The sequence below is a fragment of the Primulina tabacum genome, chromosome 7 (genome assembly GCF_025594145.1).
Source record: "Primulina tabacum isolate GXHZ01 chromosome 7, ASM2559414v2, whole genome shotgun sequence".
In the NCBI taxonomy this organism is placed as follows: Eukaryota; Viridiplantae; Streptophyta; class Magnoliopsida; order Lamiales; family Gesneriaceae; genus Primulina; species Primulina tabacum.
The window spans coordinates 41,019,069-41,043,363 of NC_134556.1; the positions used below are offsets into that span (position 1 = coordinate 41,019,069).

Sequence of the window (24,295 nt, forward strand, 5' to 3'; positions counted from 1 at the left end):
TTTAAAACCGAAAACCGAAATAAAATCGAACCGAACCGACCGATGAACACCCCTAGTGCCTAATGAAGATAGAGAAAAAAACCGACCGATGAACACCCTATTTCTTGATGAATTTCTTTTCTGTTTTTTTCTCTGTCTTCACTACAACAAAAATGGCTTTTCCAGCCCGCAAATTATCTTATAAAATTATGCGCATTTAGCGACGGTTTTATGCACATTTAGCGACGGTTAAATAACTGTCGCTAAATGATTCCATTACAGCGATGGTTTATAAACCGTCGCTAAATTAGCGACGGTTTTGATATAGATTACGTCGCCAAAATAATCTGTTGCTTACATGGACCTTCGTCCGTGCTTACGAAGCGCGGGAGCGCGGATTGCATTAGTTTTGAAAATGTGTTTTTTTTTAATTATTTTTGAAAAAAATTCTGTGTGAGTTTCATTTTTGTGTGACAATACAATTCAACACACGAGCTCAGTAAAAGGCCAAAATCTAATATAAAACTGCGTTCAACAAGCACTTCCGAGACTTGCATCTCACTTTTCTCCTATCCTGAACCGTCATCTATCTGAGAAAAAAAGGTTCTTCCTTTTCTGATCACTGCTACTGTGTGAGTTTCATTTTCTTGGAAAGCTATTCGAACTCTGAATTTGCTAAATTTTTTTGATCTTTCTCATGGATTTCTTCTGTTTTAACCTGAAATTCTTTCTTGGGTCTTTTTGGTTCCTTCTGAACCATATTTTCATATTCAACTTGTTATTTGTAGATGGGTTGATGGAATTTAGCTGAAGGGTTTTCTAGTGTGTTTGTTTGTCTCTATTTTTTGCTGCACTCAACCGTTATTTCTCAAATAGCTGTACTTTACATGTTTTTGAATTTAAGAATGTTAATTTTAAATTTTTTATCAGTTAAATTCAGGTGGGATGGCAAAGCGTTCGTTCAGGGAAGAGCATGACCTCGGTTTGTGCTTTTATTTAGTCTCTTCAACTTCTTATTGGATTTCCCATTCTTTTTCTTGCGTAATGAATTTGTAACTCAATTGTGTTTCAGCGAAAAGACATGATGAGGCTGCTAGAATCAGGGAGAAATACCCAGATAGAATCCCGGTGCGAATACAGACAAATTTTTTTAAATGCCGATAATTGTAGTTTCGGTTGCTTGTTTGGAAATTTGGATCAAAATTTTTGTGCACGATTGTGTGATAGTTTTCAACTAATCCGAATATGTTTTGAACCTTATCAAGGTTTCAAATCTTTAGGTCGAGCTCTAAGCTTTAACGGATGGATTTCCTTGGTCTCTGTATTTTCTTGTTTCATTGGGTTCGAGGCATATGAAAAGAAAAATCAAAATGCTTATAGTCGGCAGACCATCAAATGATCAATGAACTAATAATTCGATCATTAGTATTGCCCAAGTGTTGGAAACAAGGTTTGTAATGGTGAAGTAACCTCAAGTCAATATCTGGGATCAAGACAAAATATAATTTAATCAATGAAGATTCCTCCACGGGGGTGGGCTGCAGGGTTACTGAGAGATATGACTGTTCACGCTGGAACTTATCGTGAGTGAAGTATATCTTGGTTTGTAAATTGGAATACATGGTAGGTTCTGATATTTTTTTGTGGTGATGTTTCAAAGATTTTTGGAGTTTTTCTTTCAAGAGTGTAAAAACTCAAGCGCCATTTAACGACCTATCAAGCTGCGGAATTTTAAATATTCATCCACAACTTGTGTTTTTATGATGTAGGTGATTGTTGAGAAGGCAGAAAACAGTAATATCCCCAGTATTGACAAGAAAAAGTTGGTATCAGCTCTACCTTATGCAATTACAACTTAATTTTAATTTTACTTTTTACTCAGCTTTCTCAACTTAAAACGGCGATGAGTTGTATGGTACCTAGAGTTGTTGGAAATAAAATAGTTCACCCAATGATGTTTCCCTTCCCTCCAAAATTTCTGTCGTTTTTGTTTTGCTCCCTATGCTTACTTCCTGGCTTCTCTGATGAGCTTATAGATGTATGTTTTGGAAGGCACGAGGATTGATATAATTCACGACATTATCGATCAAGCATCCATTTTATTTTTGGTCGCTTATTATTCATTTGTATTTGTCTGACTTTTAGTTTCATGTTTGGCTAGAACTTGATGGGCTTAGTGAATATATTGTCATACCAATCAATTCATTTCCTCTAGATTACTGATTCTTTAGTTCATTTCAAACATGCAAACCTCTTTAGCTTATAATCGAGACAATTATAGGTATCTGGTACCGGCTGACTTAACTGTTGGACAGTTTGTCTATGTGATACGCAGAAGGATCAAACTGAGTGCCGAAAAGGCAATTTTCATATTTATGGACAACATGTTGCCGCCAACAGGTAGCCCTTTTTGTAAAATACACATACACAAATATTCACAAATATTCGTATACACATGCACACACGGCACATTTATTTGGCTGTCGGCAGTTGCAACTTGCAATTTGATATGAATGGGGTGGATGATTGCTCGTCGGTTACTGGTATCGTGCTGCTTGTTTTTTTCTTCTTCAGGCGCTCTAATGTCGACTGTGTACGAGGAAAAGCAGGATGAAGATGGTTTCCTTTACGTAACCTACAGCGGAGAGAACACAGTTTGGGGACCAGATTCTATCATAGCTGCCCTTGATTACAACATGCTTTGATTTCTTTAACTATACATGGCGCTGCTATATTTGGCTGATAATCATGCTTGTGCATATCGCATCTACAAAGTATTTCTATATATAGTTTCCAAGTCTCGAAGACCATGAACGATGACTGCATTTCCCAATTCCCATTGTGGATACTGTTTTCACTTTCACTCTTTCTTCATTGCTGCGTGTGTTCTCCCACACGAAACTTGTTTAATTCTCGATAAGGGACTATTAGACTTCCCAATGCTGTCAAATGGCTAAGAGAGCAATGTAGATTTTCAATTTCATGTGGTTATGTAGGAACATGAAAGCTGATAGCTAAAAATAAATTCAATCTTGATATTCAATTTCAAAACGATTACTGTTACTTGACATTTTTTGGGGTTTCGTAGGAGTGCAAGTGTTTATATGTTTGTTTTTATTATGTATAATATGATATATAATAAATTAATGTCAGGCACCAAAAGCATTTATAATTTGCAAGTTTGAGGGATATTTTTAAACACATTATAAATAAGATTGATCAAAATATTTGTTGGAGCCCAAAAATAATCACCTTATTGTTTTGAAACTCGTAGAAGGCCCAATGAAGTCACTTTATTTCGTCTGGTGGTACAAAGTATTTTACATGGGATTGTTTCAATGTACAAGGATAGTGCGACAAAATATGAGCAAGTGTAAAAATATGAAATACTCACATGATCCAATGATCAAATCCAATGGCTTTTGATCATAAACTAGATAGCTAAAAACCATCAATCTGAAGTTTTTGAAATGACAAAGGATCGTAGAGATAGATGAGATTTTGGGATGACAAACCACCACCAAGTTCACAACACAACTACGTAAAGGGAACCTAGTAACATTCATGTACTTGGGTAAAAATCATTGAGCCATTCGATGAAATTTCCTTGAATAGAAGAATGTCATGCGAATATATCGAGTCGTGGTTATTCTCTGAACGAAATGATTATGCCAACTCGGATATTTTCCTACACCTGGAAACGGGACACCAGACGGTGTTGTTTCCTTGAAAACAAATAAGGTTGCTCGGTCTAATATTAAAGAAGTAACAGATGAAATTCTCAACTACTGCTACAGTTGACAACAAATGGCTTTACAAAATCAATGAATTGTGAAGTCCTGATCCCCAACTTAAGATCAATTTCTCCACCTCCCAACCAGAAGAAATCTGGTTTGAGCTTCACAATCGCTTCATCCAAAATCACCTGAACATATTTTAGTCAGTTCACCCAACGATGACGTACAGTAAAACATTATATTGTAAGAGACATGCATCCTATTGCAATTACATCAAAGTAATTATTGACGGATTTCAAGTTTCAAATATACTTGTGAGTATAAATTTAGCCAGGAAATCAGAGGAACAGTAATGGTACCATAAAGGCATAAACAGTATATTTTCAATGTTGAACCATGTATATATATAAACTTTATCTCTCTAAATACAATTATTACATCAAAAGGTTATAGATACATGCAAATAGTTTTATTATGCTCTGCTCAACCACATAAAGAGAGCTGACATCACAGGACAGATACCAAAGTGGTATGATTAATGCAGTCACAAAATCCTTCAACCAAGTTTGGAATTCAGTTACCCCAGAAAGCAGGCAGAAGCTCTCTCCCGTAAATAGGCAATGAGAAAACACAAAAACCTTTATACAAACCCTATAACTCGTAACAGAATATAGAAATCCTTGACCTTATGTGGTCGAGCACCTCCCGGAAGAAAGAAGGCCCAAACAAAAAAAAAAAGAGATTAGCCTCTTAATCGATCAATTGATTGACCACTTTCACATGCTTGTCAAAAAAATTGAATTCCATACAAGATTTTTTTTGCGTACCGGTATATCAGTTTTCATGCCAATGCAGGTCACTCCATTGTGTTCATAACCAGTCAACTTTGCCGATGCTGCTTCTGGAGCAAGTCTCACTGCAAAGTTCGAATCTCCAAAATCAATTGACAAAATAATCTCGAGAACTTTTTTTGGTGCATATAACTTTGAAGCGGTCAAATCAGAAAAAAAATAGACATACACATCCCGATTTGAAATCACAGCTCAAACAGATTGATATCTTTACAGTAAAAACTAAGTCCATGGCACATAAATGGGAGATATTGCATGAGCTTGTAGACGATTTAGAATAGGCCATGCAAAAGTTATTTTCCAAGCTATATATAATCTGCTCCCAATATCTCAAAAAAAACTCCAAGAATTTTTTCTCACCAGTTAGGCCTATATGTTTTCTCACCCAGTCTCCAGTTCGGGCATAACTAAGTTACTAACATATTTTCTAAAAACAAGTATTACTAGCAAGAATTGAGGGGTAAAACACAGTCCAATCAATGAAGATAAAGTCTCAATGGTCGAAATTGTTTTGCTGATATGGGATGAGTTCCAAAAGTTGACAACCTCATAATTATTGGCTGTGTAAATGACACCAGGCCAAAAATGAGGATAAAAGAAAATAATCTCACAATAAAGTAGAAAATGAAACTAATTGATTGACAATAGATGAACTCCACAAACCTGAAAAACCTCTTCAAATAGATAACTTTCAGGGACAGTTACTAAAGCATCTGCGCAGGAAAAATGCTATATCTACAATGAGAGTTACAAATTGGGTTACAAAATGCATTTGAGATGACAAAATTATTCTTGCATTTTATTTGAAAAACCCATTCAAAAATGCCTTTATGATAGTTTTGTCATTTCAAATACACTTTGTGACCCAATGTTTAAACCTCATTATAAATGTAGCATGATCCTCTGCACATATACAAAACTAACACATAATTTTTTGCCATAATAAAAAGCCTCTACGTCACACCACGATCTTCTCCATTCCAGACACACACAAGACAAAAAGCGACTCCGAACGTGCAATGGCATAGCAATTTGAAACACCATCACTTCAAAATGCTGCGATCTGTTAACTTACTGTTGATTTTCTTTTTCGATATTTTGCCATCGTTGAGTGCGTACAAAAAGTTCTTGACACTCTCAGCATTAAATCGAGCAGTATACTGCAACAAATGAGATGCACAAAGGATCCATAAATCATGGTTTTCGTTCATAACTTGGGATGGATCTCATAAGAAATTAAGCACACTAAATAACTTTTGTAACCTGAACAATGACTACATAGTACTTGGAATAATTCCGATCACCACAATCAGTAACATCGGAAGGGGCTTGAGTGTTTACCTGTTCAACGCAAATTTACGACTGAATCGCAAAACTACGGAGAAATCACTAACAAATTAAAACATTAAAGCGGGTTTCGAAAAAACAAAGGCTACAAAACTGCATTACACGAAAAAAGGTACGGTCCCATACGAAAATCGAAAGCATGCTTAGGAATGATGAGACTATCAAACAAATTTAAAAGCTAAATACATTTTACTTCAATTCAATATCCTTTGCCCAAGTATCTGATTTATAAAAAAAATAAACAAAAGGAATGCAGGAAAAGCAAGTACCAAAACAATGCTCTTGCAAAGATGATGAATAGAGGCGGCAGAGAGGACATCTCGGCGGGCTTCGAGAGGCCGGCAGTAGTAATCAGAGGGGACGCGTTTGAATGCGAAGTCTCGAACGCCGTTGGCGCAGAGTATGGAGGAGAGGCGGACTTCGGTGGTGACATCGGCAGCTGCACTGGCGGAGGCGGCGGTGGCTGGAGAGAGAGAGAGAGATTGGGAGAAGTGTTGGGGTAAATGAGAGCGTTCGAGTTTCGATATCCGGTGCAGGATTCGGGTCTGGATTCTCTCTAGCTCCGCCAGAGTCTCCATTATGTAGCGTGAGGAACCAAAACAACAGCGGAGTTAACCATTTTGTGCCCCATTTTTTTTTTTTTTAAAGATTTTATTAAATGATAATAAAAAAAATATTTATTCTGTTGTTCATCCATAATCAAGTATGAATGTGCCCGACGGGTTATGACATGTGCCAAAAAAATGACACATGATTCTGACATAGATTTTGTGTCCTGATCATGAACGGACACATGCCGCGGGAGTATGATCCAAGAAACCGGAATTATATTGTGGCACATTCACAAACCACAAAAATTACAACCAGGAATGTGGAGGTTGTAAGTGCGCAACTTTCTTGATCAAAATACTCTGTACATCTTACACAGATTCACAAAATCAATAATGAATAAATAAAACGAAGCAACAACTTGTTGAAGTTTCTATAATATCTGATCCTCTACTGTTTTCATTATATGGATTTTCAGGGTTGTGGGTGAAACACGGCCTGGTTTCTTGGAGGTGTAAAACTATACTGTTCTTGGTGTTGATTTGGGCTGTCGGGTGTGGCGATTATGGCATCTCCATGGGCCTCCATCCCCACATATTGTTGCACGACAAGCACTGAATATGTGGCCGCAAAATCTGATGAGGCCAATAAATCTCCAATGGCACCGAGTTCCGGGCACTCGCTCCAGTCAGTAAGTCCAGCAGTCACCGAGGATACGATGCCCTGTCCTCTACCTACTATAAACAAATCATGGATTGTGTCTATTGATCTTATCGCTGCTACTGTTTCTTCTCCATGATTCACCACTTTCTCAGTGTAGACTACAGAGGAATCATGCATAGTTCTTGCCCGGAACTCGTTTATATAGTCCTCGTCTAGCTGTTTTTCTCTATCCTTATCGGTCACTACAGTCAAGATTTGGCGGCCATTTTGATTAATTCGGCCTTCCTGAGTTGGTTCCACTATACTTTCTCCGGGAAGGAAACGCAATACGGAGAGACTGATCCTGGGATGTTCACACATCCTCCATGCATATGCTAATGCTTCTCTGTCGTCTGCTCCACCAAAGAATAGTACCGCTACATGGTGAGTTACTTGATTTGCGGCCAATCTTGTGGATCCGTTGAGTCCTCTATCCACAAGGATCCCAACCGAGCAAGGGGCATTGGCTAATACATTTTGGTTAATTGTTTGAAATGCTGGATTGGTTGCTTCCATTCCTCCATCCACTGTTTGTTGCTTATGGAAAGGGATTATGATTAAGGCAACTCGCTTGTCCTCTGAGACGCTGCAAATGTCTTCATGCATGGTTGAGTAAGGGGATATGGCGGTGAGGGGGTTGACGGAGACGAAACCAGCGTGTTGCTCAAAGTTTTCAAATGCGTTGATGATGTGATCGGATTGAGCTTGCGTACGGTTGAGGGCTGGGCGTCCTGATTTCCTAGTGTTGTGCACTATAAGCATGGCTGATGCACGGCCCGTGAGCTCGACAAGGTGCAGAATGTATGCCCCAATGGGGGATTTCTTGGTAGGATGAGAGGCTTCAAGGAGGTTGATGACAGTTGGGACATTTCTTGGAGAGTGAACACACACGAGGACACGAAACTCGCCGTCCCGTTTCGTTCTCTGAATCGTTCTCCTTTTGTATGGTATGAATTTTCTCGCCGGCCTGTAGATCTTGATGACAACTGGTGCGATTATCGAAGTCATAATCACTGCTGCAACTACCATGACAGAAAAAGACTGATCATCCAAGACCTGCATTATGGTAAAAACATCACAGAAATCAGCTATTAGTATTTTTACATAAAATGTGATTTATTTATGCCGATATCAGCTGTGCATCTTATACCTTTTGGTCTTTGCCGACGTTGAGAACAATAATCTCTACAAGCCCTTTCGTGTTCATCAGGAAACCTAGAGCAAGCCCTTCGTTGAACGGCATCTTGTAATAAAGAGCGACGAGAAGTGTTCCCGCGATTTTACCGGCACATGCAAGAACAATTATAACGGCTAAAATGGCCCATGTTTTCACTCCTGTTATCAAAGTAATATCTGTTTTGAGGCCGCTAATGGCGAAGAAAAGGGGCAGCAGGAGCCCTGAAACGAAGTCTTCAAGCTTCTCTATGAGGGTTACACCAAGAGGTCCATTGGGTACCACTAAGCCAAAAACGAAAGCTCCAAAAACAGAATGTGTTCCTATAGCATCTGTGATGAAACCGGATATCATAACCCCGGTGAGGATAAGGCAGATGTAGAATTCACTGATGGATTCTCCTTCTGGGGTCCTTCGTATCAACCATGAAATGACCGGACGTACCACATAAACACAGAAAATAACAAAGGCTACGCTTGACAATATCACCCAAACTGAAGCCAATGACATTGCCTCATTCTCAGCCATGGCAATGGCAAATGCTAAGAGAATCCATGCAAACATGTCATTGATCAGAGCCGCAGACATGGCAATTCTTCCGATGTCCGTGTTGAGAAGTTTAAGCTCTGCTAATATACGCGCAAGAACAGGGAAAGCGGTGACAGAAAGCGAAACCCCAAGGAAGAGCACGAAAGTGCCCATCTTTAGGATATGTGTGTCTGAAAGCAGAATAAAAGCGAAAGCAAAGCCAACAAGAAACGGTAAAATCATGCCCGCAGCAGCAATGACTAAAGCCTTTTTGCCACTCCGACGAATCACAGCAATGTCCATTTCTACTCCAACAAGAAAAAGGAAATAGAGAAGGCCTACATTTGCCATAGTTTCAAGAACCATTACACTCCTTAAAGGAAAAATGGTGTTTGCGAATCGGGTGCTTTGTCCTAGCAGTGATGGACCCAAGATCACTCCTCCCTGCAACAATTCGAAAAATACAACAATTTAATATTTTCTGTTAGAAATGGAAGACATCAAATCCCCTAGTACTTGTCTGATTATCTTCACTTTCCTTCACATGTCAAATTAATCCTATCATATAAGTTTATTTTTTCACATTTCATTGTACTGTGGAACTCTTATGAGTTCGTTACGCAAGTATTACAACAGACACATTGAAAATTATATCAATCGATTTGCGATTCAACAAAAACAACCATTCACGTCAAGAAATTGAGTAAACATAAGGCAAATGACAGAAAAGGTTTAATAGCTAGACTTACAAGGATCTCAGAAATGACACGAGGCTGGCGAAATGGTTTCAAGACGAAAACAAGAATACGAGTTATGACGACGACGAGCGACAATTGCAATATGAAGAGTGGCAAAGAATAATCCAAAGGGTTATCGCCTTGCCAAATCCCGTTGGTGGTTATCATGGTCGGAGCATAGCATATTATCGTATCGTCCGTTTTGTTGATGGTTGTCGCCCCTGCATCCGACATTTTTCGAAATTTGGATAAAAAAAAAGTTGCACACACCTCCCTCCTCCTCTTCTTGTTGTTGTTCTTCTAGCCCGGCCTTATATGATATACATATAGAGATCTAACCTTGTATGATCGATATATAAGCTTGTTTGTCTCCGAAAACGAGTACTTGCCAAATCTTTATCTTACGTTAATGTATGTATTGTCTGAACTAGTGCATCATCACTCCATAAAGATGCAGATTGGGAATAAAATATTTTAGATTAGGAGAAGGATAAAAATGAAACAGAAACTGTAAAAAATCATTATGCTGCATGTCTTGGTGTTTGATGTGGTTTGAAAAATGTTAGGTTCATTCGGGTGGTGGCCCGGTTAATGAGGGTTCTAACTCATGTGTGGTCGATACTTTTCTAGACAAATTTAATCTTGGATTATGCTTATACAATGTACCGTAACTATTGGAAATTCATGGAAAAACTATGAGCTTGAAAATTAGTAGAAACTTTCATTGGTACGATATTTTTTTGTTAAAATACATGTATAAATCTATAATGATTTATGTTAAAGTGAACAATATATTATCATCGTAAAAATAATTGATTTGATAGATATTATACTCTTGCAATTTGTGTCCGTTTGTAAAATTTTGAGATTTTTTTAATGAGTAGATCTATTGTGAGACGGTCTAGCAAATATTTATTTATGAGATGAATCAACTTTACCTATATTCACAATAAAAAATAAAAATACGACCTTGAGATCTTCTCACGTAAGTTTTTACATATTTTAATAATATGTGCAACTTTCTAGTTTAACTATACCACTTGTATACAAGTAGAATTTGAACCCAAATCTGATTTGTTTGGATCTCACCCTCGTTATATGATACAAATATCACTGACTTTTAGAGTCCTAAGAACGCCAATAAAATTAAAAAAAAAAATTTGTTATATGCAACTATGATTGAATTTTTTTTTTGATAAATCAATTATTTCTTACAAAACCACCGAAAAAGTTGTATATATCGTTCGTTAAGGTAAGAGTGGACAAAGAGAATGGATATGATCACTGAGAAGAAAGTGCTGGAGTAGATCCAATCTCATCATCAACTGAATGACCGTAAAAATCAATGGAGTGAACGAAGTTTTTAACTTTCTTGTCTAATTTCATCAAATCAGGTCAAAGTAGCAGCTCATGACAATAAACAGCCCCACCGCGACGGTCCAGTTCTCCCTCCAGGCAATGCCAGTGATCGCCTCCAGAACAGTAGCTGTGATTGGCGCTGGCGCTGCCGGTCTCGCTGCGGCCCGGGAGCTTGTGCTCCAAGGCCATAGCGTCGTGGTTTACGAGCGGGACACACAACTCGGCGGCACGTGGGCCTACACTCCCGAGAGCGAGTCCGACCTTATGGGACTCGATCCGATGCGACAAATCGTTCATTCCAGCCTCTATGCATCCCTCCGTACGAACCTCCCCCGGGAAGTAATGGGTTTCAGGGCCTTCCCGTTTTCCGCTAGCCAAAAACCCGGGAGGGATGCTCGGAGGTTTCCGGGCCACGCGGAGGTGTTGGAGTATTTGAAGGATTTCGCGGATGAGTTTGGGTTGCGGGACTTGGTGAGGTTTGGGTGTGAGGTATGTCATGTGAGGATGATGGAAGATCACAAATGGATGGTGAGATCAAGAAAGAGAAATGAATTTGGTGACAGTCGTGAAGATGATAAAGTTTATGATGCTGTGGTAGTTTGCAACGGACATTATACGGAGCCTCGGATTGCTGAAATACCAGGTAGTTTCGTTTAGCGCAAGATAAAATATTGGATGATGATTACGTTTTTCCGGTATATGCACATGCTTGATTGTTGTTAATTTGATTAATGTTCTTGTTTTCAGAGTTTTGATTAACTTGGTAAAAATTCAGGAATCTGCTTTTGTACAAGTTAAATTGAAGACTTTGTTTGCATCCAACACAGGTTTTGAAACTCTTTGTTTTGGTACATGCTGATGGGGGGGCTAGAACTCTTGTATGTTTAGTTGCTAGTGCATTTTTGTTTTATTTAATATCTTCTTGTAATGGCATTTATTTAGATTTTATTATTGGAGCACTTTTTAAATGCTCTGTAGCTGTAAAAATAGGAACTTGAGTTGCAACACGTTGTGCATTAAGTTTTAGTGCTGGGGTTGGCATCACTGCAGTCAGCAACCTTGACCTTTCTCTGCTGCTGCTTAGAGTGGTTACGAGTACTGCTGAAAGGTTATGTGAAAGAGATCATCTTTGCATGTTTTACACAACTCACTATTAGTTTCAGGATGCTCTTTCAACAGGGCTTACCAAATTTGAAAATTGAAAAAAAAAAATATGTTCTTTCTGTTGAGAAAAGAACACGAGATACTGGATTTTATTTTAGTATATTGTTTCATTTTCAAGGTCTGGAGTATTATTTTCCCTATGAACCTGACAATATAGGTTTTTTTCTATATATTTATCTCAGCCTCTCTAACTTTCTTACTTCTTGATATTATCAGAACTAAAGGAAATATTTGTTACTACATACCTGAAAATTGATTTGCTAGAAGCAGAGAGGACCAACTCGTGTGGATTTAGAGAAACATATTAGGAGATTTAAAATTTTTGTCACGAGTAATTGCAGTCTCTGGTGTTCTTTCACTTCTGTACAACGTGCAACTTTGTATTTGATCCTGGAACAAGCTTTTGAATATAAAATTGTGGTTTCAGAATTCTTATTTTAGTTTTAGAAATGCTTTAAATTTTTTAGTTCAGCTTGGAATTTTGATTGTCAGTCACATTTTAAAACATTCAGGGATTGATGAGTGGCCAGGGAAACAAATTCATAGCCACAATTATCGTGGTCCCGAGCCCTATCGCAATCAAGTATGTGCCAAGTGCATTACTTTAATTTTTAACATACTTGCATGTACTATTTTCATTACCTCCCTTCCATTACTTTAAGATAGATGAAGCCAGTTAGCCACAGGCCCACAGCTTAATTCAAATGAATGACTGGAAGATTCTTAACTGAATCTAGATTAAGAAGGCTGAGCGAACTGTGGATTTGATGATTTGAATGTGCTGTTGGTCCACGAAATTTACAGAAAATGACAGAAAGTCCTGTGAGTTTTAAACGAGTCAAGTAGAGGATGTAATGGAAATGGCTCTACCTGTTCATGAACACACAGCGTTTGTTTTGGAATTTCATGAACTTTAAGCAACGCATAGAGGTTGGCTGTTACGATTTTGTCAAAGAATTGACCCTTAGGACCATAATGTTCAAACTCAAAATGCTGAGGGACCAATTCTATTAAGCCCTAAACATTGGTAACCAATCTGTTTTTAGGGTAATAATTAGGGACAAAAGATTATTCTGCCGCCAAACTTCTAGGATGGCCGCCAAATTTTGACGGATGGTGGTGACAAAGACCTGCTCAAATTTGAAATGTCACACCCAGTCTGTTTTTAGGGCAAAGATAAGAGACTAAATATGATTGTCTGTGCGGTATTTTGCGGGAAGAAAGTGGGTTTCATTTTTGTGGTTATTTCGCAGATTGTGGTACTGATTGGGAGTGCTGCAAGTGCTAATGATATCTCCAGAGATATTGCTGAAGTGGCTAAAGAAGTTCACATTGCATCCAGATCAGTCCAAATTGAAGAACTTGGAAAACTCTCGGGTCATGAAAATATTTGGCTCCATTCAATGGTACAATCAATGTGTCCTACGGGCCACTAGTATGTGTAACAAGAGACTTGAATTCATGTGGTTTGTCTTCAAATTACCAGATAACTTTGTCATATCAAATTTTGCAGATCAGCTATGTCTGTAAAGATGGTACTGTGGCTTTTGACGATGGAAAAGAAGTGTGTGCCGATGTTATCCTTCACTGCACAGGGTGGACATGAAAATGAGAAAAGATATTCTTATGCTAAACTGAAATGGAGAAAGGTTTGTTTTAACCAGTTTTTGTTTTTTATCCAGGTACAGGTATCACTTCCCATTTCTTGAAACAAACGGAGTTGTGACTGTGGATGACAACCGTGTCGGTCCACTGTACAAGCACATTTTTCCACCAGCCTTAGCCCCATGGATTTCATTTGTTGGCTTGCCATGGAAGGTTTTAATAATATCTTACACTATCCTTGTTTTATAGATAAATGTATTGTGACAATTTTAAAATCGAATTAGAACCACCTCAGTGTTAAATTGGATCCAGGTTGTACCTTTCCCCATGTTTGAATACCAATGCAAGTGGTTAGCTGGAGTTTTATCCGGTCAAATTCCCCTCCCAACAATAAATGAAATGATGGCTGATGTTGAAGGTTTTTACTCATCAATGGAAGCATCTGGCATTGCTAAGCGGTTCACTCATAGAGTCGGCGACCTTCAGGTAAATTACTTATGCACCTAATGGATTCATCCAAAAATAATTTATTACTTCAGATTTTATTGGTTTACCACGATATTAGGTGAGATACTCGTAGATCAACTCTACTTTAAAGGTTATGTTCTCGCTCTAGTTTGCTTGAGTATCTTGTTTCTTTGCAGTTTGTGTTTTATTCTGTATCTGTGCTGTACCTGGGAATAATAGTCGCAGTCAAATGGTACAAATCAAATTCGCTTTTGATCGGTCTACGTTTCGATCATAGATGCTTTTCAAATAAGTTGCTTGTATTCTCCATTTTGAAAATCTTTCCGGTATCAGTAGTAGGCTATGTTCAACTCACCGCGCTTTATGGTTGAAGATTTTATTTTTATAGCAAACCATTGTATCCCAAGTCTGGAATATTAACATCCTTCCTCTGTGCTTGCCCCTTGTAACATCCCAATTCTTGATTGTAGTTCGAGTATAATGACTGGTTAGCTGGCCAGAGTGGCTCTCCTCCAACCGAAGAATGGAGAAAGCCAATGTATTTGGTGGCTAGCAGGAAAAAGAGAAGTGCACCAGAGACATACCGCGACGAGTGGGAAGAGGAAGATTTGATCTCCCTGGCTCATCTGGACTTCGAAAAATACATTTCCAATGTCAAGATCTCTTTGTAGCCTCATCTATTAAATAATTTTTGCACCATGATTTACATAAAGACTCAAACCACGTCTTTCGTAATCGTGGATTAGGAGCTATACAAATATATTTTTTTTGTCGAAAAAAAATCAAACCAATTTGCATATTCCTGATTTGGACATCCCATTTGGGTTATTAGAAAGAAAAATATCGTAATGTAGCTTGAAATATAAACGCATTGCAATATAAATACATAGCCATAATTAATCCAAGAAAGCTTTTTACAGTAAGCGAGAGAAAATTCCATATAATCAACCGGTTTTAGAATAATAAGTTAAAGAAACTACCAAAAGCCTGATCTATGTGACATAAGCATTGGTCACATAAATGGAAAAACTTCGAAGATAGATATACTAAACATGTATCATACGAAGATGGCTCTACACTCCTCTCAGAGTTTCTCTATGCATCATCTTGTTGCACCGTTTTGACGAGGGATTCGAGGAAATATTGGACCTGCATTCATGTAGTTTCAAGTGTTTGCCCCTCAACATTTTGAGGAATATATGCACTATAGGACACGGGTAAAGATATTAATCTAAACCTTACATGATGAAATTTAAGCATGATCATAAGATTTTTGCAATTGCCTGAACATACAAGAACTGTTGGTAAAGATATTGATAAATCTCACCTCTGAAGGGTCCCTCAGAGAGAAGAAAGCGTTGCTTTCTTTAGGGACAGCAGAAACAAGAATCCCGTGTCCTCGATATTCCTTCCTCAGTACCTAACAAGTAAATCATGGAATTAAATCAGTCTCGAATCTCGGTCAACGGTTATGCGTCAAAGATAGTATATCCTCAAAACCATTGTCAAATTAGGATGTTACCTTGAAAGCATCTTCGTCGGTTCTGTCATCTCCAATATATATAGGAAGCACATCTCTATGATTACTAAATCCTGTAAGAAATTTTCCAGTGAATTTATGAATTATCAATCACAATTTTGTTACAACCCATTTTGAAGTGTTACCAACCTAACGATTTCAGAAGAAATTCGACTGCTTTTCCTTTATCCCACTCGATCACCGGCCGAACCTCTAATACCTATCAGAGCAGAAAATAAAAATAACATTTTTCAATAAAAAAAATTTGCCAAGAGAATTCTCTTTTAGGTAAGATTTTGTACGTAAGATTTACACTCCAAGAAGGTTGGGACGTAAAATACCTTTCGTCCATGTGTTAGTCTTAATCGAGGATGTTCCTTCATAATGTCATGAACATACTGTGCAATTACAGGCCAACTCTGCAAGGTCAAACTCAAGAAAATAATTTTAGCACAAAACAGTCTAACGATTCCCAGAGTGATAAAAATTCTATAACATGAAGAAAGCGGGATCAAACGAATGCCTACATTTTCATCTACGTTACGATAATGTACAGAGACGCAAAATTTATGGTTCTCCACTTTTGAACCTTTAATGTCTTTTGTAATCTCAACAAGGGCGGTATAAACCTGGAAAATAGACAAATGAAAAACATGTGACATAATTATTCATTGGTCGAAACATTACTATTTTTTAACATAGCGTTGTTAATTAGGCAAAGCACAATTTACCTCATTGATCATGGGTAAAAATTCACTCGCGGGCTGGAACAGATTCACCTCCTTCCCCTGTAGAACGTGTGAATTGAGAAGATGTATAAGTAGCATGTCATAGAACAAGGAAAAACGAGCAGTGGGAGTGAGGGCTATCAAATTCAAACCTCTGTATCAGTACCCTTGACACAGTTTAAATCGTTTCCAGACACCGTGTCTTTGGCCGGAAGCATGATGTCCATGCCATGACTACCGGCGTAATAGAGTTCTTTAAGTCCTACTAATTCATAAACCTGGGAAAATATTTGAGTTAGTGTTATATCTTGAATCAATAGCTGCACTAGTGTGAACTATGAAACATATATAGGACTAAAACTATGAAATTTACAACTGCTTGTAAAGAGTAATTTCTGCATATACAAACCTTATTTCGGCTTCTTCCACTGATGATGGCTGTTGGAAAATGATTTGCTACATTTTTTACAGCAAGACGCATCTGAAAATAAGATTGTTTTAATTAATATAAGAAAATAAACACAAATTCATTAAGATAGCAATGTTTGAAAGCTCAGAACTTCTTACTTCGCCAGACATAAAAGCCAGATCAGGGTCGTCCACAATGGGGGAAAGAGTTCCATCATAGTCCAAGAATATCACTAATTTCCTATTCCTCGCAACATCCATGATTAGTTGGAAGGAGTTGAGAGCCGATGGATATCTAATCTGCCAGAAGAAAAGAATGCGGTAAATTGTATCAATAAAGATTCCGAAATGATAAATAATTAGATAACCAATCGCTACATCATTAATTCAGAAGAATAGAAACTAAACCATCCAAGACAGGTAAGCAATATCTGTTTCGTCCGATAAACTGTTGAAATCCTTGACAGCCTTTTTACGAGGAGGGGATGATGATATCATTGCATCGAGCCAGCCGTTAGATCGAACATCGTCTAGCTTTCCGGGCTTTTTTCTTGGAGCTGCAGAAATACTATTCGAGAATGATGGTAAGAGACTAGAATGGATCCCCAGCCTCGATTTGTTCACTGGTGTAGGATCCGCAAGAACAGGAGACACTTTTGACGACTTCAAATCCATCAGGTTTTTATATACTTCCAACTGGAATTGGCAGAAAATGAGTTCTGAATTCTCTTTTATCAGATTGTTTTATCAATGGAAAACCAACTCTTCAATGCATTTTTATCACTGATGCAAGGCGAGTGGGAGGAGCAGTCCATTTAGGAGATGAATGCAGTAACACATTTAAACGAGGAACACAAATATTTTTCTGAAAGAATTTAATACAAGATTGACGTAATGTGGCTGGAACACCTTTTCCTGAAACGTGAACCGCTACTAATTATCAGTGAATTATTGCTGAATAAATAGAACCAATCAACACAAAATTGACTGTGAAGCACAAGCACTCGAAAACACGAACAACAAATAAAGTTGACATTATGCTAGATTCTCTTTTAAATCAATAAAATTTCAGATTCACACAAGTTGTGGAAAGTAATTAAGGCAAATGATCTTCCCCAAGAGAGTGTACATCATATTTCACCCTGAATCTATAAATTTTAACCATATTTTACTCATTTTGAATCCGAAAGAACAAATTAGAACAATATATTTATAGAAAGATTTCTGGATGATAAATACAAGTATCTCTGTCAAAATCAAGCTAAAGCCAAAGAGATTTAAAAAAATAGAAACAGGAACAAAAATTAGTGAAATACATGCTTGCAGCAAATATTCTAAAAGTCTCTTGCTTGCTACTGATAGCTGCAAACTCACAATGTGCGTTATATTTATGCTAAGTCTCCCTTATTTTATAGACGAAAAAAGCAATCTATGAGATAATATGTTCAAGTAACCTTAAGGAACAAAACAAATTTTGCCGAGCCCGAAAGTAGTTGAAACAAAATGTAAGAGCAAACATCACACGTGATACAAGAAATGCTTGCGTCGGTATCTCCTTGGTCACAAAGATGACGGAATATGCGCGACTATAATATTGCTTACGTTATGTCATTGACAACTGACTTACAGATCTATTTGTTAATTTTGTATCAATGTTCCTAACAAAAGAAGAAATTAAGCGTATGTGAAAGAAACTCCCATTTTTCACGAGAGTTTTTTCCCACGGTTTTTCAGTCTCATCATATACAAAAAAATCCCATTTTGCTTCTCCAAGTATTTAATTTTTAAGATGTGGAAGTTGGAACCTTCCAAAAGACCAAAAATGTGATAACTAAGACACAATTTAAGGAAGAAAAAAGTATATTTTAAATCTCTAAAATAATCTACGATAAAGTAAATTGAATTCGTTTTATAAAAAATCTCCAAGATAAAGGGCTATCTCCTTTCAAGAGACAACTAGATTATACACATGTATGTCTTCATTTTCTCCTTAAACGGCATAATAGAAAGCCCTTTGTCAATAACATGAATCATAATAACAGTTTTCGTTATGTTCATTTCTTGACTTGCGTAAGATCCCGTAAAAGGACAACATTTTAATGTAACTCCTGCAATCTGTAAATCAACTTTTCGAATCATGAATGACTTTGGCAGAACATATATCAAATCTAATCTAATTATCTAAATAAAGTTAAGAATTGAAGTAAACTCATATTTCAAGTTCTTTGCACCTTCTTATTATGAGGGTATGACTCCACAACTACCTAAAGCTTATTAAGGCAGATCAAACAAGTAGTTGTTGTTTACTAATTACTTCCAAATATTTTAAAAAAAAAAAAAAAAACCAAAGAAAAATCAAGGCAATGTTTGATTATCATTCCGGAAAATAATTTTCCCACATTATTTTATAAATATTTCCCAAAGATATATTTTCAACTTGGCAAAAACTTGTGTGAGACGGATCTCTTATTTGGGTCATCCATAAAAAAATATTACTTTTTATGCTAAGAGTATTACTTTTTATTGTTAATATCGGTAAGGTTGACCCGTCTCACAAGAGACCTACTCTTTCAACTTACATCCACATTCCTCGATACAGTCATTATTTATATCTAATTTTCGTTAGGCTTCAAAATTATTCATTATTAATATTGTATTCTAAAACAATACATTATATCATAAAATTTTAAAAAACAAATATATATATATATATTTATTTAAAACTTAAATAAGTGTTAATTCTGATGTAACATGACATTTATGGTAGATAACATCTCCTTCCTGAAACATAATCAAACGTACTCCACGATCTCCGATTTTTCCAAAAAAATACTGGAAAACTAACCAAATATACCCCCAATTCCCTTGAATAATTTATTTATGGAAAATATATTTCCTCTAAGCTTATATGAACCGCTTAACTTGTATGATTTTTATGTTTCTTTACGAACGAACGCATAGAGCGGTCATTAAAAATCATTAGGAAAAAACACAGTAGGCCTATTGGATATGATTTCCTCTACTTTTCTTGTAAAAGCACGCCTAGCGCGTTTTTTTCAAAAAAAAAAAAAGGGGAAACGAAGAAGAAGAAGCAGCCAATTGATGTGCCATCTCTCTATGACAGTTTTAGGTCGACCCATCACCATGAAATAAAAATTTGCCATGGACCATGCATAGTGATGGTCCTCACTTCTCCTTTTTCACATTCATATGCCAGAGAAATTATATTTTTTTAAAAAAAAATTGCATCAACTGCCAGCTGTGACGCTGAGACTTAGTTATATCAGAAACAAAATATACAATAACAATTCTTGAAAAATAATCCCAAAAACTAATTTTCCAAGAACATTAAGAGCCTATCACGAAACTTTGAACATATTCAAAAAAGAGCTAAAATTTTATTCAACTTGATTCAAATTAAGAAATATCAAAGAATTAACAGTAAAAATCATATGTCACCCGTCCCCCAAACATAAAAAGTATTAAGAAAGAAAGAAAGAAAGAAACGCAAAACATGTTCAAGAAAAAGCCAGGCTCGTTGGACACATCGAAACGGCGGTTTAAATCTCAAACAGAAAATGGATGCCAGAGACAAACTAATCAAAATAAATGGATTAATCAATCTCTCTTTTTTTATCACGGGGAACCACGAAAAAAAGGTTGAAAACGACATGAATAATCAAATATGTTTTCTCATACCAACCCAAGAAAAAACTGATTAAGACATCTAATCACACAATTAACCGACAACGTAAGAACCAACAAATAGTGGCTCTTGAAAAGTAGCTTTTCAAGACCAGGTTTTCGATTCTGCGAATGATCCAATGGGCCCCGAGTACACAAACTTACGCCGAAAGGATTAGTCACACGCATCGTAGCACAATCCGAAACATTGGTTACCACGAAAGGCGGTAAAAATAATCCGCGAACCAGATCAATTCAACCATTCTGGTGAAAACCCAGATAGGAAAAAAAATAAGAAGCAGCAAATTTGACCAAAATTGCTGATGCATGATTCCACAAGAAACAAATCCAGACCGGACAAAAGCAGATCCCATTGGAAGATTTATCACAAAAAGGAGACTCCATAATTTTATTTTTTTGGTTAATGATTGATTCACTAGAATATTAAAAAATCTCACACCTGAAAAAATACCCAGCAAAAAGATGACAAAGCTGATTCCGAACCTAAAGAGACTCCAACAAACCGAAAGACTCCATCAGAATAAAAAATAAACGCAAAGAAGAAAAGGGACACGAAAAACGAACAAGACAAGAGAAAGGAGAAAATGTTGTACCTGTGAAAGAAAAACCAGGGCTGGTGTAGGAGAAACCCTATCGTAACAGAAAACAGAAAAAGCAACCGGACAAAGGAAAAATGGTGTGGGAAAAAGCGAAGAATTTATAGAATTGGATGGCCGAGAAAAAAGACGTGCAAAACAAGGCAACACCTTCCCTTCCGGTCCTTGAGTTGGGAAACAATTCAATAAAATATTGTGATTTTATTTTATAATAATTATGTCTCCTCGTCTTTTCCTTGATAATAATGTTCCTTTTAATTTACATTTAAGTATGAACTCGTACGTTGTTTGAGTTATCTATGAAAAAATTACTTTTTATTTTAAGTGTTTTACTTTTTATTGTGAATATCGGTAGGATTGACCAGTATCACAGATAAAGGTTCGTGAAACGTCTCAGAAGAGACTTACTCAATACTCGTAAAAACTTGTGTGAGACAGTCTTACGGGCCGTATTTTGTGAGACGAATATCTTATTTGGATCATCCAAGACCGTATCACAACTCACAAGAGACCTACTCTTATATAAAACAATTTATAGCATTAATTTATTTGTTTCCATAAATATTAAATATTTTTCCTAAATTGTAGAGATATGCGCCTTATTTTAAATGCAACATATCCAATTAAACCATCAACAAAAATTTATATATCGATTCATCATTTATTTAAAAGACGGTATACTAATACCAGTATACCACATTATTTTTACCCAAAAAAGTAATAAAAAATCATTTGTTGGAAGAAAAAGGTTATTTAGCGTACTGGACACACTATATCACGAACAAAGCAAGTACTGTACTGGAAACTCCAGAGACAAAAAGTACTTTTGGACTCTAAAATACGCAAAAGCAATTCGAAGATTTTTCCTGGACGTTTGAAGAAGCAAAATAAAGGAAGCGATGACTTTTCCAACCCTCGAAATCAAAATAACAACACATTGAAGATCGTCGCTTACGTAAATAATCTACATTCAAGGATTCGTTCAGTTATTTTATTATTTGAAATTGAATCACGTGTTTTTTTCGGTGCGCATCAGATAAATTTGTCAACTAACAAAATATCTTGCAAACAATTAGATAAACTTTGTGTAATAAGTTTGTCCCAAAAAATGTCCACCTTGGATATTTTATTATACATAGAATTATAGATATTGTTATTTTATTGTTTATTTAATTTGATTTCAAATTTTACTCATCTCAAGGAGTTGAAATGCATTTTAGTATCATTGGCTGCCCCACCTTGGGCATTATATGTTGAATTACCGAGACAAATTCGAATCAAACGCGCCATATATTCGTATTATGATAATCATTTTAATATTTAGACATGTTTGTGTTGTGATTTTTCTAAATTTTAGTTTTGATCAAACCAAATATTTTCTGGAAATAAATCTAAAAATATTATATCCCTTGATGGTTTTCATCTGATTTTTTTTTTTATATAAAAAGATACTACGGATTGATATGATCTACAAATACATCATCAAAGAACAATATTAAAGACTATTTTTATTAGATTTTTCTGAATATATTTTGCACTAATATTGTTTGCATATTTTCCTTTTATTCTAAATGAAATCTTGCTTCATTTTTATTTATGAAAGCTGTGATTTGTAGATTATAATCACAAATTAGAAGTTATTGTATATCGAGAAAATATTATCATATATCGTCCGCATTGTGTATGAGACAAGTTCGTCTCAAAACAAAAAAAAAAAATCATGTCTCGAATTCAAATTTGGTGACATAATTTTACGAGTCTTGCCATACCAACACGTTTTCTCGTGTGTGAGGTCTCAAGCATCAACATCGAGCAGTCCGATTTTGAAATAAAATGTTAAATTCATGCTAACCTTTTAAGGTAATGTTCCGAAGATTACACTGAAATTTCCGATTGAATTCAATTTAACATTAACATATGTGCATCTAATAATCCAGGTTTATTCTTATATACGAGGTCTGTGATTTTTTCTGTATATCTCACATGTAAAAATGAATAAAGATAATCGAGAACAAAGACTAATATCACGTTGGTTAATGATATGCTATCGTTAGAGTAATCTTTAATCATGTATCAAATCGTCGATATATCAGCACATATTTAATATTTTGGTAACGTCAATATTGTAGCAAAACGTAAATCATTAGATCAAATCTTACAATAATATTTAAAGTTGATGTGGACCCGTGATAAGCAGTTGATGTGGTGTCCATGAATTTTTCTTATTTACAGTTTTCCCAAGCTGAAATAGTGTGATTTTGAATCCCTGATTGGTTTTGTACGTGCCCTTAATACACTCTTCAAACGAGACTGGCCTTGTAGTCCAATGATCTCACTCTCTTGTCGGTTTAGTCGGTTCTTCGGGTTCGATCCTCCCTTCTCGCGTGAGTTGTAATAAAAAAAAAAAAAAATACACTCTTCAACCTCTCAATTTTTATAACCTTCTGTTTTCACCTACCTCAGAAAAGTGGCCATTTAAATAATTATTCATAAGTTTGCTCCTCGTATAATATTAAAAAAATGCGAATTTATTTATTTTTTTAATCAACTAAGTCGACAATTTGGTTAAGTTATTGTTATTTATTTTGAAATTTTTTATTTTGGTTAACGTTTTGATTTTTAGTTGTTTTAAATTGAACAGACTAAACAAATCAAAATTATGGATAATTGTTTAATATGATTCGTGTCTCAATTACTTGTGTTTAATTTATCCCCACTTAGAATTTTCCAGGCATTACAATTTACAGCACAAAATTTTCGAGCCTCTACAGGAAAAAAACTCAAAAAATTCAATAAACTATATTCAATAATGGTACATTATCGATAATTGTAATTAATTCATTTTATTTAGTAAAAAAAAATGCTAACTTATGCATATTTCTGTGTTAATTTGACATTGATTCTAGACTGTGGTTAGATATAATTATATATACCATGAATTTTTTCTACTGATGTCAATTTTTATAATATTGTGTTTTTGAAAACATTAATGTTTTTTTCCCATAGGAAAATAGTATAAAAATATAGTAAATACTTACGACAAATTCCAACCATGGAAATTAATTATATTGGTGATTTGATATGTATCTCCTCTAAAATATTCAGTATTCTTTTCATATTTGAGTTTTCTAAAATTAAT

At 36.0% G+C, this 24,295-nt stretch overlaps 5 protein-coding genes across 12 annotated transcripts; 2 read left to right on the forward strand and 3 right to left on the reverse strand.

Moving 5' to 3' along the window:
- Positions 1–451: 451 nt before the first annotated feature.
- Positions 452–3,000, forward strand: LOC142552174 (autophagy-related protein 8f-like). 4 transcript variants are annotated; one of them, XM_075661831.1, is made up of 6 exons: positions 452–582; positions 910–961; positions 1,052–1,107; positions 1,749–1,801; positions 2,261–2,379; positions 2,554–2,999. In XM_075661831.1, the coding sequence occupies exons 2-6, from the start codon at positions 925–927 to the stop codon at positions 2,682–2,684; spliced, it is 396 nt and encodes a 131-aa protein (XP_075517946.1). In that variant the 5' UTR covers positions 452–582; positions 910–924; the 3' UTR covers positions 2,685–2,999. The 4 variants fall into 4 exon arrangements, with proteins under 4 accessions (XP_075517946.1, XP_075517948.1, XP_075517949.1 ...); XM_075661833.1 differs by having other exon boundaries at positions 482–611; XM_075661834.1 differs by having other exon boundaries at positions 496–611; positions 920–961; positions 2,554–3,000.
- A 575-nt stretch (positions 3,001–3,575) lies between these two features.
- Positions 3,576–6,546, reverse strand: LOC142552176 (uncharacterized). 2 transcript variants are annotated; one of them, XM_075661837.1, is made up of 5 exons: positions 6,184–6,542; positions 5,831–5,908; positions 5,643–5,727; positions 4,544–4,632; positions 3,576–3,904 (listed from the first exon to the last, which is right to left on the reverse strand). In XM_075661837.1, exons 1-5 carry the CDS (start codon positions 6,490–6,492, stop codon positions 3,761–3,763), a joined length of 705 nt encoding a protein of 234 aa, XP_075517952.1. In that variant the 5' UTR covers positions 6,493–6,542; the 3' UTR covers positions 3,576–3,760. The 2 variants fall into 2 exon arrangements, with proteins under 2 accessions (XP_075517952.1, XP_075517953.1); XM_075661838.1 differs by lacking the exon at positions 5,831–5,908 and having other exon boundaries at positions 6,184–6,546.
- A 44-nt stretch (positions 6,547–6,590) lies between these two features.
- Positions 6,591–10,117, reverse strand: LOC142552175 (cation/H(+) antiporter 15-like). Its single transcript, XM_075661836.1, has 3 exons — positions 9,617–10,117; positions 8,316–9,311; positions 6,591–8,221 (listed from the first exon to the last, which is right to left on the reverse strand). The coding sequence occupies exons 1-3, from the start codon at positions 9,836–9,838 to the stop codon at positions 6,938–6,940; spliced, it is 2,502 nt and encodes an 833-aa protein (XP_075517951.1). The 5' UTR covers positions 9,839–10,117; the 3' UTR covers positions 6,591–6,937.
- A 705-nt stretch (positions 10,118–10,822) lies between these two features.
- LOC142552177 (flavin-containing monooxygenase FMO GS-OX-like 4) lies at positions 10,823–15,008 on the forward strand. Its single transcript, XM_075661839.1, has 7 exons — positions 10,823–11,606; positions 12,640–12,710; positions 13,381–13,533; positions 13,641–13,723; positions 13,810–13,945; positions 14,045–14,218; positions 14,671–15,008. Exons 1-7 carry the CDS (start codon positions 11,015–11,017, stop codon positions 14,869–14,871), a joined length of 1,410 nt encoding a protein of 469 aa, XP_075517954.1. The 5' UTR covers positions 10,823–11,014; the 3' UTR covers positions 14,872–15,008.
- Positions 14,707–21,297, reverse strand: LOC142552178 (putative trehalose-phosphate phosphatase F). 4 transcript variants are annotated; one of them, XM_075661842.1, is made up of 13 exons: positions 21,154–21,296; positions 21,000–21,043; positions 17,264–17,770; positions 17,015–17,155; positions 16,857–16,928; positions 16,600–16,725; positions 16,451–16,507; positions 16,247–16,348; positions 16,061–16,138; positions 15,870–15,939; positions 15,723–15,793; positions 15,528–15,620; positions 14,707–15,349 (listed from the first exon to the last, which is right to left on the reverse strand). In XM_075661842.1, exons 3-13 carry the CDS (start codon positions 17,528–17,530, stop codon positions 15,296–15,298), a joined length of 1,131 nt encoding a protein of 376 aa, XP_075517957.1. In that variant the 5' UTR covers positions 17,531–17,770; positions 21,000–21,043; positions 21,154–21,296; the 3' UTR covers positions 14,707–15,295. The 4 variants fall into 4 exon arrangements, with proteins under 4 accessions (XP_075517957.1, XP_075517955.1, XP_075517959.1 ...); XM_075661840.1 differs by lacking the exon at positions 21,000–21,043 and having other exon boundaries at positions 21,154–21,297; XM_075661844.1 differs by lacking the exon at positions 21,000–21,043 and having other exon boundaries at positions 17,264–17,809.
- Between the last annotated feature and the right edge of the window lie 2,998 nt (positions 21,298–24,295).

Coding starts and splice junctions, on each gene's coding strand:
- LOC142552174 (XM_075661831.1), top strand. CDS start 925: ATGGCAAAGCGTTCGTTCAGGGAAGAGCATGACCTCG. Junction 962..1,051: donor CAGGGAAGAGCATGACCTCG/GTTTGTGCTTTT, acceptor ATTGTGTTTCAG/CGAAAAGACATGATGAGGCT. Junction 1,108..1,748: donor AATACCCAGATAGAATCCCG/GTGCGAATACAG, acceptor TTTATGATGTAG/GTGATTGTTGAGAAGGCAGA.
- LOC142552175 (XM_075661836.1), bottom strand. CDS start 9,838: ATGTCGGATGCAGGGGCGACAACCATCAACAAAACGGACGATACGATA. Junction 9,312..9,616: donor GTGTCATTTCTGAGATCCTT/GTAAGTCTAGCT, acceptor GAATTGTTGCAG/GGAGGAGTGATCTTGGGTCC. Junction 8,222..8,315: donor ACGTCGGCAAAGACCAAAAG/GTATAAGATGCA, acceptor ACCATAATGCAG/GTCTTGGATGATCAGTCTTT.
- LOC142552176 (XM_075661837.1), bottom strand. CDS start 6,492: ATGGAGACTCTGGCGGAGCTAGAGAGAATCCAGACCCGAATCCTGCAC. Junction 4,633..5,642: donor ATCGAAAAAGAAAATCAACA/GTAAGTTAACAG, acceptor CGAACTTTGCAG/TGAGACTTGCTCCAGAAGCA. Junction 3,905..4,543: donor GCATGAAAACTGATATACCG/GTACGCAAAAAA, acceptor AAATATGTTCAG/GTGATTTTGGATGAAGCGAT.
- LOC142552177 (XM_075661839.1), top strand. CDS start 11,015: ATGACAATAAACAGCCCCACCGCGACGGTCCAGTTCTCCCTCCAGGCA. Junction 12,711..13,380: donor CCGAGCCCTATCGCAATCAA/GTATGTGCCAAG, acceptor GTTATTTCGCAG/ATTGTGGTACTGATTGGGAG. Junction 13,724..13,809: donor GTTATCCTTCACTGCACAGG/GTGGACATGAAA, acceptor TTTTTTATCCAG/GTACAGGTATCACTTCCCAT.
- LOC142552178 (XM_075661840.1), bottom strand. CDS start 17,530: ATGGATTTGAAGTCGTCAAAAGTGTCTCCTGTTCTTGCGGATCCTACA. Junction 16,929..17,014: donor TGGCTTTTATGTCTGGCGAA/GTAAGAAGTTCT, acceptor TCTTATTTTCAG/ATGCGTCTTGCTGTAAAAAA. Junction 15,621..15,722: donor CCGACGAAGATGCTTTCAAG/GTAACATCCTAA, acceptor TTTACTTGTTAG/GTACTGAGGAAGGAATATCG.